Source organism: Episyrphus balteatus, chromosome 4, assembly GCF_945859705.1.
Source record: "Episyrphus balteatus chromosome 4, idEpiBalt1.1, whole genome shotgun sequence".
NCBI lineage: Eukaryota > Metazoa > Arthropoda > Insecta > Diptera > Syrphidae > Episyrphus > Episyrphus balteatus.
Window position 1 is genome coordinate 48,352,129 of NC_079137.1, and position 14,487 is coordinate 48,366,615.

At 30.6% G+C, this 14,487-nt stretch overlaps 1 protein-coding gene across 1 annotated transcript; it reads right to left on the reverse strand.

Moving 5' to 3' along the window:
• Nucleotides 1-1,367: 1,367 nt before the first annotated feature.
• LOC129917948 (glucose-6-phosphate isomerase) lies at nucleotides 1,368-11,419 on the reverse strand. The gene is made up of 5 exons (XM_055998197.1): nucleotides 11,039-11,419; nucleotides 2,562-3,144; nucleotides 2,260-2,499; nucleotides 1,668-2,196; nucleotides 1,368-1,608 (listed from the first exon to the last, which is right to left on the reverse strand). Exons 1-5 carry the CDS (start codon nucleotides 11,167-11,169, stop codon nucleotides 1,421-1,423), a joined length of 1,671 nt encoding a protein of 556 aa, XP_055854172.1. The 5' UTR covers nucleotides 11,170-11,419; the 3' UTR covers nucleotides 1,368-1,420.
• Nucleotides 11,420-14,487: the final 3,068 nt, after the last annotated feature.

Here is a 14,487-nt window from a genome sequence, read left to right on the forward strand (position 1 = left end):
TCCTTTAAGAAAATTTGTAAAATTGTAAATATTTTCCATTAATGGCACAAGTTGCTAAATAAAACTCAACAAACAAACAAACAGACTACGAAACCAAAGTCAATCTATCTATTTAAATCCATTACAAGACAAAAACGCATTTTTTTGGGTACTTTTGACGTCGAATTACGTCGCTGTTAAATTTTGTTCTCAAATTACTTATGCACTTCCAAACACCATTCTTATCGTCTTAAAAAATATATTATATTTTTTTTATATTGGATTAAAATAAAAAGAAATATATCGACCCATTCCACGGATATCGCATAACCAAACAATCACAATAAACAATCACAACAATAGTGATCATGTAGCCCAAGTAGAATGTATATATGGCGATATGATATACAAACTTAAATTGGTGACGATTGTTAGCTCATATACCCAAGTCAGTGTCCATAGGTTGGTGTATGTAGGTATTTTTTGTGTCCATGCAAAATATCTGTCAACGACTCTGTATAGCGTTTTGAGAAATGACTTGCAATTTGATGGCCCATTAACTTGATCAAATTTTATGGCTTTTTATGGTGAACAGTATCCAGTGTGGAATGTGCGATCTTATGTTGGTCTGATTCTGAAACGACACTTCACTAAAGAAAACTAAAAAGAAAAACACATTTAAATTACATTGATTTTGTATCTAACATCCAATCAAGCTCATGTGTGATGTATGTTTCTTTATTTTTCTTGTTCACAAAAAGAATAATTTTTTAGTTTCTTTTGTACAATATATAATCGGTTTGTCTATATTCCATGCACATAAACAAAAAAAATCTATATAATTATAATTGTATACTTGTATATTTTTATTTATCCGTTATTATTATTATTAATTTTTTTTTAATTAATTCAGCAACACGTTGACTAACACAATCGAACAATAGTTTGATGCCAGCTTAAGAAGATGTAATATGTGCTGATGTAATATGTAATGTTCAATGAATAACGGATGATGACCTAATGCATACAATATACAATACTTTTACAAAACTGGCATTTTTGTGTTCATATAGTATTTTTGTTTTGTTTTTGTTTTATTCTCTTTGACAATTATTTGAATGTTTTGTTTCTTTAAATAGCACTTTTATTTTTTTGCATTTTGCACAAGTGAATTTCTATTTTTATTACTTATATTTAAAAAAAAAAACATAGGACAACAATTAAACATTTTATTTCTTTTCCTTTTCTCTAAATCTCTTCGTGTGCATGGCATTTGTTGCTAGTTACTAATTTACTTTATAATTATTTTTTTTTACTTAAAACACATAGTTAAAACAAAAATTGAGAGATTTTTTTTTAAATAATTTTTCCTGTTTTTAGTTGAAAGCTTTTTGTTTTGTTTTTTTTTTTTTTTTCTAATGTGATGAGGAATCAGTTTAGTTTACCAGTTGGATTTGATAAAATTAATCAGGCCATTGGTTGAGCCATCATGAGATGAAACTGGACTGCCATCAGCTAATTCGGGTTCAATTGCCTTTGCTAATTGTTTGCCCAATTCAACACCCCATTGATCGAATGAGTTTATGTCCCAGATAACACCTTGTGTAAAGATCTTGTGTTCGTACATTGCTATAAGAAAATACATTAAATTAGGAGACTTATAAAAAGTAGCCCTACAAATAACCAACCAATAATTGCTCCAAGTGTAAAGGGTGTGACTTTCTTCATAACAATTGAATTTGTTGGACGATTGCCAGTGAATGTCTTGTGTGGCAGTAATTTTGCAAGTTTCTCACCAGACATGCCGGCTTTTTCGAGTTCAGCCTTGGCTGTTGCCTCAGATTTTCCAGTCATCAAAGCCTCAGTCTGAGCCAAGAAATTGGCGAGTAAAATTTTATGATGCACCCCGCCAGCGATTGGATTTTGAGTGACTGCCGGCGCAATAAAGTCACAAGGAATGAGACGAGTACCCTGGTGGATAAGTTGATAGAAGGCGTGCTGACCATTGGTGCCAGGCTCACCCCAGACAATTGGTCCCGTATTATAGTTAACAACTTGAGAGCTCTTGGTTACAAATTTGCCATTACTTTCCATATCACCTTGTTGGAAATAAGCTGCAAACCGATGCAAATATTGATCATAAGGTAGCAGAGCATGAGTTTCTGCATTATAGAAATTAGAGTACCAGACTCCAAGAAGGGCTAGAATAACAGGAGCCTAGAAGAAAAAAACACACCTTAATAAAATTCGAAATAAATAGATTTAAAAAATATTATTTACATTAGCTTCTAGCGGTGCAGTTTTGAAATGTGTATCCATATAGTAGGCTCCTTCCAAGAGATTCTCAAAGTTTTCAAAACCGATAGATAGACAAATTGATAGACCAATAGCTGACCATAGAGAATAACGTCCTCCAACCCAATCCCAAAAGCCAAACATATTCTTGCTGTCTATTCCGAAAGCAGTTACCTTCTCCTTGTTTGTTGATAGAGCAACAAAGTGCTTAGCTACTGCAGCGGGCTGAATAATAAAGACATTTCATTGAAAAAAAAAAACTACCAACATTTCCATATTATACTTACATCCTTAGCCTGTTCCAATAACCATGATTTTGCCGATGTAGCATTGGTTATTGTTTCCTGAGTGGTGAAGGTCTTGGAGGCAATAATGAACAAAGTTGTCTCATAGCTGACTTTCTTAAGAACCTCAGCCATGTGTGTACCATCAATATTTGAAACAAAATGTGATCGCAATCCTTTGCAATAAGGCTTGAGAGCTTCAGTAACCATCAATGGACCCAAATCTGAGCCACCAATACCAATATTGACAACATCGACAATCTGTTTGCCAGTGCATCCACGCCACACACCAGAGAGTACTTGATTGGTAAACTCTTTCATGTGTTGCAATTCGGCGCGTACTTCTGGCATAACATCTTTACCATCAACCAGGACGGCATCGCTGGAACGATTACGTAATGCTGTATGTAGGACAGCACGATCTTCGGTGATGTTTATGTGTACACCAGAGAACATAGCCTGTCGGGCTTCTTCAAGCTTACGAACTTTAGCCAAGTCCAATAACAATGCCCATACTTCAGGGGTAATGCGGTTTTTTGAGTAATCCAGTAGAATGTCTCCATCATTGGGAGTCTTCAGACGTAAGCTGCAATATAAAAAAAAAATAAAGTTTATTAGAATTATAAAACACTTTCGGAAAGCTGTTATAAGTTTGATAAAACACATTGGGTAATAGCATTTGGTGTTATGCAATAAAATGCATTTAACAACCTAATCGTGATATTGTGAATGCAAACTTTTTGTTGCTGGTTATAGCCATACAAATAGACAACGATTATCGTTTAATAAAATTTATAACTTTACATTAAGTGATAAGTAGAGGTTGAGTAATCTTTGTAAGCCTCCAGCTAATCGTATAAAATATCAGATTTAATGCACGATAGTGAATTTAATTCTTTCTATAAGTTAATTTATTATAGAAGTAACTTTAAATACAAATGAATGACTGAGTATTGTAAAATGCAATGCGACCTCTAAGCCGATAGAATACCTCTCTACAACATGACATCTTTCAGAAAACTTAATATTATATGTTATTGACAGTATTTTCTTGTTTCCGGCCTGGGAGCAGCAGAATAAACATGTTGTTATTTTTTCTTATGATAAGATATTAATGGCGTTTTGGGATAGTTGATGTTTAATCTATTTTGATTAATATTGCAGAGTTTCCCAACCGAGCACTCCATTACCTCGCATTTGAGATGGGAAAAAGTTTGGAAGAAGGCCGAAATTTTCAAAAGTGAATAACATTTTGCCATTATTTCACAATGATTAAAAGTGTAATTCAAATTTCCGGATGAAACTGCCAATATGGCTTAATAACTAAAGCTCTTCTTCAAAGGCTTATACGTGCTTAAATGCAATGCTTCATTTGTTTATTTAATGCGATAAGGAGTAAACACTTACAGTGACGTACAAAACAATAAGACCACTTCTTCTTTTTTTTTTAAACAAATCGCATACAGTATCTTGCCATATTATTAGGCCCAAGCGAAAAAAAAAATACAAGTTTTTTGTTCATGTTCCTCAATTTTTAAAATTTTTGGCGAAATATCTTAAAGTTTTTTTTTGTCTCATTTACTTACACTTATCATGAAGATACAGATTGTCTTAAATAGAGTTAAAGAATTTATAAACTTTGATAAAAAATAACGTGCAAAAGGGAATAAGCTCTAAAAGACGTTTTCATGATTCATGACCGGAGAATTTCCAGATCGTTTCAATACTTTAATTTTTGTATCGAGGAATAACGTGACATTCTTAGCTTTATGGAAAGGATATCATTATGCACAGATATAGAATCATTGAGCCTCTCGACCCTATTCCAAAACCGTAGAATCGAAACGAAAACGTCTTAAGGAGCTTAATCCCTTTTGCACGTTATTTTTTATCGAAATTTATGAATTCTCTAACTTTTTTTAAGTCAATCCGTATCTACATGATGAGTGTAAGTAAATGAGACAAAACAAAATTTAAGATACATATTTCGAAAAAAACTTTAAAAATACATCAACGTGATCCAAAAAAAAGTATTTTTTTTCGCTTGGGCCTAATAATATGGCAAGGTACTGTACAACTCAGAAAACGCAGAGAAAATCGTATAAATCTTTTCTGAATACCTTCTGTCTTATCAATATGAGTTGAATATTATAGTGATCATGCAATACAGCCATATTCAAGTATAGGCCTAAGAATTGATATATATAAAATTTTAAGACGAATTGATAGTGCAAATCTTGAGAGAATAGTTTTACGAATCTTAGAATTCGATAAGCTATATTGATAACATAATCATAATTTGAGTGTGAGTTTTGAGTCAAGTATAATCCCCAAGTCAAAAAACACGGATGGCCCAGTATTGTAACATTCCCTGAAGTTTTGAAGATCTACTTAAAGTTTGTAGACAGTCATTAACTGAAAATAGTTCTTTGAAAAAAAGGAAATACTTTTTTTATAGGCCCTTAATCTGCAAACTAATTACGCCATTTAAAATTCTTATTGTAATTTTTGTTTTTTATTGTAAAAACCCTTTTTTAATAATTATTTTTTGAAATACAAATTTAAAAAAATGATACTCTATCTCAAAGGAATTATTATTCGACACATAATTTTAAAAAATTGATTTTCAAAAAAAAAAATGAAATATTAAAAAAAAAACAAATCCAACAATGCATAAACATCATATTGTTGGATTTTAGAGGCTCTTTATATTTACCAAGTTTTTATATTAAAATTTTATAAAAGTAAACAACTTAAATTCTAAGAGCAAGTGCGTTCTCATTTTTTTTATTTTTTTATATCCGGGATAAAATTTGTCAAATCTACTTTTCTAGATTTACGTAGTATTTTTGTTTCAATTTCTACAAAAACATCACTAACTTTCAGTTAAAAATCTTTTTTTCCTTAACCCAACCCAACGGAAAAGAATAATTATTAAATAGAGTACTTTATTTATAGAAATATCCGTTACAATAGTTCAAAGTAAATACAAACAAAAATACATGAAACAAATTAAATGTTATTCAACAATATTTTTACTTGATTTTCCCCAGGCTCTGTTTCTATTATTCTTCTATGCATTAGCTTGATTAATATATTTCAAAAGAATCCAATTAAAAATGAAATGAAAGAAAAAAAAAAAGAAAAGAAAATTGATTTTATATCAAAAAAGAAATTGTCTTTTGGAATAATGTGTTTCCTAAAAATAGATTAACATTATTTATTATACACATTGTGTACGAGTATATCAAGGGATATATTCTACACAACATACTCAATTACAAATAGATCAAAAAATACAGACCCAATTAAAGTTAATAGTATTTTATAAAACGCATGACAAATAAAGGGAAATATCGATATTTGTGTTAAGTCAATAAACACGCAATGAATTGACTAATACCTATGTTTTGAAATCAATTACACCACGACCGACATTATTTTCAAAAGCAAAGGACAGAGAAACATTTAATTTAGGCGATTCTTTGTAATGACATATTAGGTACTTAATTATATGACGATTTTATAATAATTGTCAATGATTAAGTGACTAAAGTGTTTGAATTTCTAATTGGCACGAAAAAACGCCGTAGATGAATATTTTTGTTTTTATAATTTTTATTTTGAAGCTCGCATATTGCCAGAATGAATAAAAAAACTCAGAAACTACCTTAGTAGGAAGCTGAGAAAAATAATAATAATAAAGACAAGACATTTTCCGCCACATAGCATAAATCTTTTTTAAGGAGCTAATTGGTTAAATTTTGCTCAGAGAAATACCAGAATAAAATTCTTATACAGATACTTTTCTCGGTATCTAAAAATTTCAGTTCGTGCAAAATTTTTTGTAGAAATCAATTCAGTCGTTTACGAGAAAGTTTGAAATTAAGATAATGGTTCTATGCCAAGTACTGTTAACAACGGTTCAAAAAATAAAGAAAATATGTTTTATTTTGGAATATAAACCAAAAGTGAAGGAAGGTAGAGATGAACAAAAAATGTGTATATAAATATTACAATATTTTTTTATTGTTTTTTTTTTAATCGTTAACAGACTTTTTTATTGTAGTAAAAGTTTCTATAAATTGATAAGATTCACAATACTAGGTCATTTTGTTAACGAATTTACTTATTTAGCTATCGTCTAGTAATCGTCCAAGCACAATCGTTTTCGTGATGATAATTGAGTTACGGAAAGCAAAAAAAAAAACGTTATCGTTTGAGACGATAGTGATTATTGAAAGTACGGAAAGCAAATCATCGTCGAAACGATATCGTTTTTCGATAATCGAGTTATGGAATGAGCCCCCTGATTTTTAAATCGAATGACGCTTAGAAGATAAGGCGTTCAGTGACATTTTCAAAAATTGGAATAGTCAACTTTTATTTTTGTTTTTGATTCATAGGTACAAAGTCTATGAAACATTTTTTTCATTTTTGTCTACATTAATGAAATAAAAAAAATTATTAGAATAAATAAAACGCAACGCTCTCGTCTCATTGCGTCGCCTCGCATTATTGTGAATAAGAATAAAACTAAAAGAGAATTTAGAAGCAAAAAAGGAAGTTCTGATTCGACATAAATTTAAATTGGCAAAAAATTTAAATTGACACCTTCATCGTACAAGCACATACAATGTTAAAATTTTTTTTTTTTTTTTTTATTTAGAGTAGAAAACACAATTAAAAACGTAAGAAACCCCTCATTTATAGAATCTACTTAACTACTTGACTACGAAAAGCAGTTTGAACTTAAATTCAAAATAGGTATACCTTCAAATCCTATGGAAATAACTTATAGTTGTTGATATTTGCACCTGAAAAAGTGTAAAATATTTTCATAACGTAAAATCGAAGATAAGACTAGATACTATAGTTTGGGTAGGATTTGAAATTAACTGTTCAATTAGCAAAACCCCATATTATTCTTATAAGAAATTTCAGCTTCTTGATGGACCGGGTTAGAATTAAGTTAGAGACTTGAAACTTGGCGAATATAATTTTGTATTTATTTCCAACTATAGCAAGAAGCTCCCTATAATGATTACCCATTGCCACAGTGTTTGTAAAAAAATAATAATAATTTTTCACTTTCACACAATTACCTACTGTTACGTGTGTTTAGTGTGTACCTACAAGTTCAACGTAGAAACAAAAATTCAATAAATTATTCTACACGCAATCAATTGATACAATTTGAAATTAATTACAAGCCAAAAACTGACGTCACACACTATCATATGTATACACCTGCATACATACAACAATTGTATTCAATTAAATTAAGACAAAACAAAGGAAAATTTTGTTGGCATTTGTTTAAAAAAAAAACATCTGATTTAGTTAAACAAAAAAATACAACAAAAATAAAAAGAATTGATAACTAAAACAAAAAGAGATAGGAAAATTTGGCATTGAAAATGCCGGCAACACAAAAATAAAAAGAAAAACAACATAAATCATGATGAACCTTGATCTTGATTCTCGACCATTTCAAAAATAAACATGTTTGCGTAGCTAGCAACACTTGACTAATTATTATCAAGAAGATTATACCATCGTGTAATATAATCACGTAGTAGCAATACAGGTAACATGCCTACCTCCCCCTTTTAACCGACCAATCGACCGACGAGTCTACTACAAGCTCCCAAACAAAAACAAGACTTTCGACTTTAATTTGGAAAACACCAGTATCGATGTTTTACGAATGTTGTTTAATTTTCCTCAGGCCAAGTACACAATCAAGTTCAAATCTGGCCCAAGGAGAGTTACTATACACAATTGGGTGGGAGAGGGCGCACATAGGAGTATTTGCAGTGAAAAGTTGGTCAAAAGTCGATTTTGCTAAAAATCAAAATTGACAGCAAAAAGTATGGCAGGTTCTAAATATAAATGGGTTTTTAGATCGTGTCTTGTTAAAAAATGAGTTCAAACTGAACTGTTACATTTACTTCATTTTTATTTCAATAAGTAGGTACTACTTTGGTAAATGTTATTCAATATGTGATATCGAAGTATTGTGTTAGAAATCTAAAAAAAAAATTAAATGGAGAAATTAGTTTTGAAAATATTTTATGGTGTTTTCTATTTCAATTTGGGATTAGAATTATTTTATTAAAAATATATTAATATTTTATATAAAAATAGAGTTATTTTTTGAATTTTAATGATTTTGTTTTATGTCGAATTCCTTTCAACCACTTGCAGTCGCTACTAAAATCGCTACTAAAGTCGATACTTTTTAGCTGTTTAGGAAATTAAAAAAGGTAGCGATCTTTTTTTTTGTTTACGTATGTGTTTCCAACTGACCGATGAAAAACAAGAGAATATACAAAACTTCATATTAGGAACAAAACAACGTAAATTTTGTTTATTTTGTTCACTAACAATTATTTATATTTCTCAAATAAACAAAAATTGGATCTGGTTCTTCATTTCTTTACAAAAGTTTAGTTAGGTTAGAAGTTTTGCATTATGCAAAATTGTAGTGTGGTGAAATCTGTGTTAATCCGTCTAAAAAAAAAGAGATTTAAAAAGGATCGATTCTTTGGAAAAAAGGAGCGAATTTTTTTTTCAGTGGAATTCATTTAAGGAAAAAGTAGCGACTGCAAGTCGAATGCAGAACGAATTTTTGGTTGTTTGGAATTCGACATTAGTATACCCTGTTATTCGCCAATAATTTAAAACTTACAAGTTATGGTGTTTTTAATTGGCAATCTGGAAGCAAAAAAAAGCAATCTGAATGCGTTCAATTGGGCAAAACTGACAGTTCTGATTCTGAAAAAAAGAGGATTTCTCTTCTGGTTTTAAAAACAGAATCAGAAGCAGAATCACTCACACATTCATAGATTTAAATGTCAGCAGTACAAAATGTTTGCAGCACAAATACAAATGAAATTTGGCGCGAATACACATATATGTGAAACATGTTAAACTCAAACAATACATTCACACCAAACTTCAGATTCTTCGGAATAAAAAAAAACTGTTCAATTGGGATTCCGAATCGAAGAACAATTCCGGATTGCCAATTAAAAACGCCATTATAAGGCATGGTGACTAAAATTTGAACAGAATAATGTCAACAGGAGGCTAGGCTAATAATTAAATTTATGAGTTCTTTGTCCTTTTCGATTGGTTTGACTCAAGGATTCACTCATTCTGAAATCGAATGAAAAAGGTAAAATCGCTTCCACTCAATTCGGTGTTTTTTTTTGTATTTGTGTGGTTTTGTGTGAAATTGTCAAATATTTATATTAATTTTTTTTCCTTTAAAAAGAAATCTTATAAATTTGTTCAAAAATGGTAATTTTCAACAAATTAATGGGGAAGTTGGTTCCAAAATATTTTAAGCAAGTTTGAAAATTAATTAAAAAATTTATTTCAGAAAACAATAATTTATTTAAAAAAATAAAAAAAAACATTGATTGAGTGATTAATTTGACTTTTAAATATTCATGTATGAGTGCACGCTTCTTGAGTGAATTCGGATTTTAAAACGAAAAGAAAATTTCTCTTCTGAGAAACGTTTTGGCTGTCATTTTCATGGCAATAAAAAAGTTTCAGAAGACTTCTAAATGCTTCCGGACGCTTCTGTACGTTCAATCGAAAACGACATTTGATAAAAAAAATTTAAAAAAAGCATATTGTAATTTGTAGTAAGAATATTCATTTCATACAAAAATATAATAACAAAAACCACAAAAAATAATTTTGGTCAGGTTTTTGATGAAAATACTCCTATGTGCGGGCGATGGGAGATGATGAGTGTGCGAAATTCAAGGTTGAGCCAGTGACCTAGTTCAACCAACTTAAACCAATAACCCCTCTCAGAACCATAATCCTTTCACTTTCCGTATGCAATAAACTTTAAAGAAAAAAAAAAAAACAACATTCAAAACCTCAAGAATCGACTCAAGTGCCAAAAAATAAAAAAAACAGAAAGGAAAGGGAATACGTACCAAAATAATGTTTTATTTATATATATGTAATTTATGTAACCTAAAACACAGAGATTTGGTTGGGTGGTGAAGGTGATAAAAAAAGTGGGTGGCAAAGTGGGAAAGATAGTAACAGTAGCAAGGGGATGATTTTTAGCCGTTGTTCTGTGATGTATCTACTCTTCGTTCAATATTTGTGTATATACCGGAAATTTATAGAGGGTACATCTTCTCCCACATCGTCGTCGTCGTTATCATCGTCGACGAACCAAAAAACGTCGAGTCGAATCGAATTGAGTCGAGACCGAAGAGTTACTAGGTGGTAAAGTTGTAGTTGTAAAAGGACGACAATTTGTGGCTATTTTTAAACATTTTCTCTTTTTTCCGTAGGGAGAGCAGAAATTTTCGATTTCGTTATGTTAGACAAAAAAAAATGAAAAAACCATTTTAACAGGTACAGAGCTTATTTTTCAAAGATCCCACAAAAAAAATAAGAAATTTTTATCTTTACCTTAAACTAAATAGCTTTTTTTTTACCTGAATTTATCAAAACGTCCAGCATCTTTAGCAAAGAGATCATTGATATTAATTTTACTGCCATTCTCATTGTAGTATTGTTGTAATTTTTGATAAGCTGGTTCAGTTGTTAACAGCGGTAGGCCGGACATGATTATAATTTATTTTTTCTTATTTCTCGTTACACTTTTTGAATACAATTTGTATTTTAATGAATGTTAATGAATTCACTGATTTAGTGCAAGCACACGTATTAGGTATTTTGTGTGTTTTTTTTGAATTTTTTTTGAAGAAGAAAGAATTTCTTGTCCAGTAGTATAGCAGTTTGGGCAGTAATAAATTAAAATTTCACTCTTTGGATTGGAACTTTATCAGCCAACAGGATAGACTAGCAAAAGTTTATGTGGTCAATGTCAAATGAAAAACTTTATAATGGGAAATATTTAAGACATGAACCAGGGAAATTTGTTTGACGTTTTTGTGTTGTCATTCATATGGTTCTGTTTGATTGGAAATTTTAAAGTGTAAAGTTAAAAGGTGACAGACTTAGGGCATTTGCACACTAGAGTGTTTTTTTTTTTAATATTTAAGCCTGGTACGCTGCTCGCGCTAAATTTTAGCTCCCATACAAATTATCGAAAATTTTAAGCCGAGATAAAATGGATCCCATACAAGTTATCGATAACTTGTATGGGAATTTTATCTCAGCTAAAATTTAGCGCGAGCAGCGTACCAGGCTTAAAGCCATAACTATAATGACCTAAAAAGTGAAAAAGTGGGAAATTTACAAAAGTAAAATTTTTTTATTTCTTTCTAGCGCTATTTGTTTTTGGAAAAAACTACAAAAATTGTTTTTTAAACCAAAAAATAAACTTTCTGCATAATTATTTTCAATTTTCTAGTCGGAAAAACTGTCACAAAATGAGTTTGAAAATTTTCACTTTTTGACTTTTTGCAAAAAGTGGCCGTTGTAGTTATACCTTCATATTTATGTCAATTTGAACTCAAAGCCTTAACTACATTGGCTCAAAAAGTGAAAAAGTACAAAAGTGAAAATTTTCAAACACATTTTTCTATAGTTTTTCGGGATGAAAAATTAAAACAAATGATGAAGAAAGCTTATTTTTTGGTCTAATAAACAATTTGTATACTCTTTTCCACAAAACAATTGCGCTAACCAGAAAAAAAATATTTTCACTTTTGTACTTTTTCAAAAAGTGGTGTATGTAGTTAACTACAAAACAAATTGTTTTTTAGACCATAAAATAAGCTTTCTGCATCATTTGTTTTAATTTTCCAGCCCGAAAAACTATACAAAAATGAGTTTCAAAATGTTCACTTTTGTACTTTTTCACTTTTTGAGCCAATGTAGTTAGGGCTTTGAGCTCAAATTGACATAAATATGAAGGTTTTCTTAATAAAATTGAAATTTTCATCTAATAGCCCTGTTCCTTTGGGAGGTGGCAAAGTACTACTAGTTGTTTACTAGCGATTTTCAATGGAACGCACTTTCAACGAATTCAATACAAATCGTATCTACTCGGGAAGAAGAGCCTGAGTAGATGATAGTACTAGATTAACCAAAACGTTGACTGTTTTTTCACTTTTGATTCATTTATTTCTTCTGTTAAAAATATTTTCTGTTGGTTTTTCTTGGTTTTAAATTAATTTGGACTTTTTTGACTTTGACAGATACTCGATTATAATTTTTCGTTAGCATTTTTGTTGTCGATTTTGGAGACTTGAAAATTTTTCGTTTCGCTTCAACTGCGTACTAGGCTTTAAGTACTAAGCAGTAGATAAAATATTCCCAAAGGAACGCAGCTCTTGTTAAACAACTTCTTATTAGTTGTTTAAATGCTGTTATTTCGCTTCAGCTGCGTACTGGGCTTAAACATTGAAATATACATATTATAACGTTTTCTAAAAACTGTTGTATTATTTTATATAACTCCAATAGAAACGTAGTTTCGGTAATACCTTTACCGAAACTGAAATTTTAGTTAGAAATATTGTGACGGCTAATAGCCTTTTTACACCAAGCCAAAAACGCGGTTTTTGCGAAAACCCCTAAAAAGCTATATCAAAAACACAAGTTTTTCCATACATTTTTCATAAACCACAAGTTTTCGTAAAACACAAGTTTTGATTAAACTCGCCAAAAACCTGAAAATGAAAACATTCAACTCCAAACAAAATAACCAAACAAACCATTTGGAGTTCTGCTGTCTCTGGAGAGTCCGATTTTCTTTTGAGAGATTTAGAGGGTTCCTCTGATTGAGTTGCTGCTGGTGAAACTGATTTGATTGTCCATTTTTGTTAAATTGATTTCTGAAATGAAAGAATAGAATAAAAATTTAAATTATAAAACTTGGAATAAAACTGTGAAATATATAATATATTAATATATTTTTAATTTTTTGTTGCCTTTTTATTCTTGGGAAACATAAAATTTATGCAAACAATTAAATTGTTTTTTTTTTTTTTGACAAGCAAAAGTCACAAAACTAGATGTCAAATTACTATTTCCCGCTGCCCTACCAAGAGGCGCCACCATAGCTTGAACCTGGTCCTGGCAGTCCATATATAATAGGTCAATGAAACAAACCTTTTGAAGAATTCAGCAACAATTCAGCACACAAAAAAAAAAGAACTGACAGCAGACAAAAAAAAAAAGAACTGACAGGCAAAGATAACTAGTTGTTTTACAAATGCGGTTTGTTGATTTTTTTGATAATATAAATCAAATTTCTTTTTTTATTTCTTTCATTAAGCCTGGTACGCTGCTCGCGCTAAATTTTAGCTGAGATAAAATTCCCATACAAGTTATCGATAACTTGTATGGGATCCATTTTATCTCGGCTAAAAATTTTCGATAATTTGTATGGGAGCTAAAATTTAGCGAGAGCAGCGTACCAGGCTTTAATTATAGAAAATGGCAGAGCAAATGAGGGATCGAAGATGAAGAGTTCCTGTTGGAACTTTGGGCTGAAAAGGAGCCACAGCTCAAAGGCAGCCGAAAAAACAGTCCTATTTACATCAAAATGTCTACAGAATTTGAGGGGCGGCCAAAATATTATTCTCCGGAAGAAATTAAAATAAAACTACACAATTTAACGACCAAATAAAAAAAATTATATTTAAATTGTCAGAGTTCATTTTATTTGACCAATTTTGTGAGCTCAAGCTGATTTAAAACAACAAAAATTATATCCCATCGAAAACTTGACATTTAGATGTCAAAAAATTTTAAACGTCAAACAAAAACCTGTAAATTTGTGGTGTGAACGCTTTTCTGGTTTTGAAAACTTTTTGCCATAAACCGCGTTTTTGGGTCTGGTGTGAAAAGCATATAAAGTCAACTAGGATTCTAAAATGGCGATATAGTCACTGTAGCCTTAACTTTTGTAAATCATGTCACTTTTGAAATTAACGATCACTCTGATCAGTTGTTTATTAGGCGTTTGATT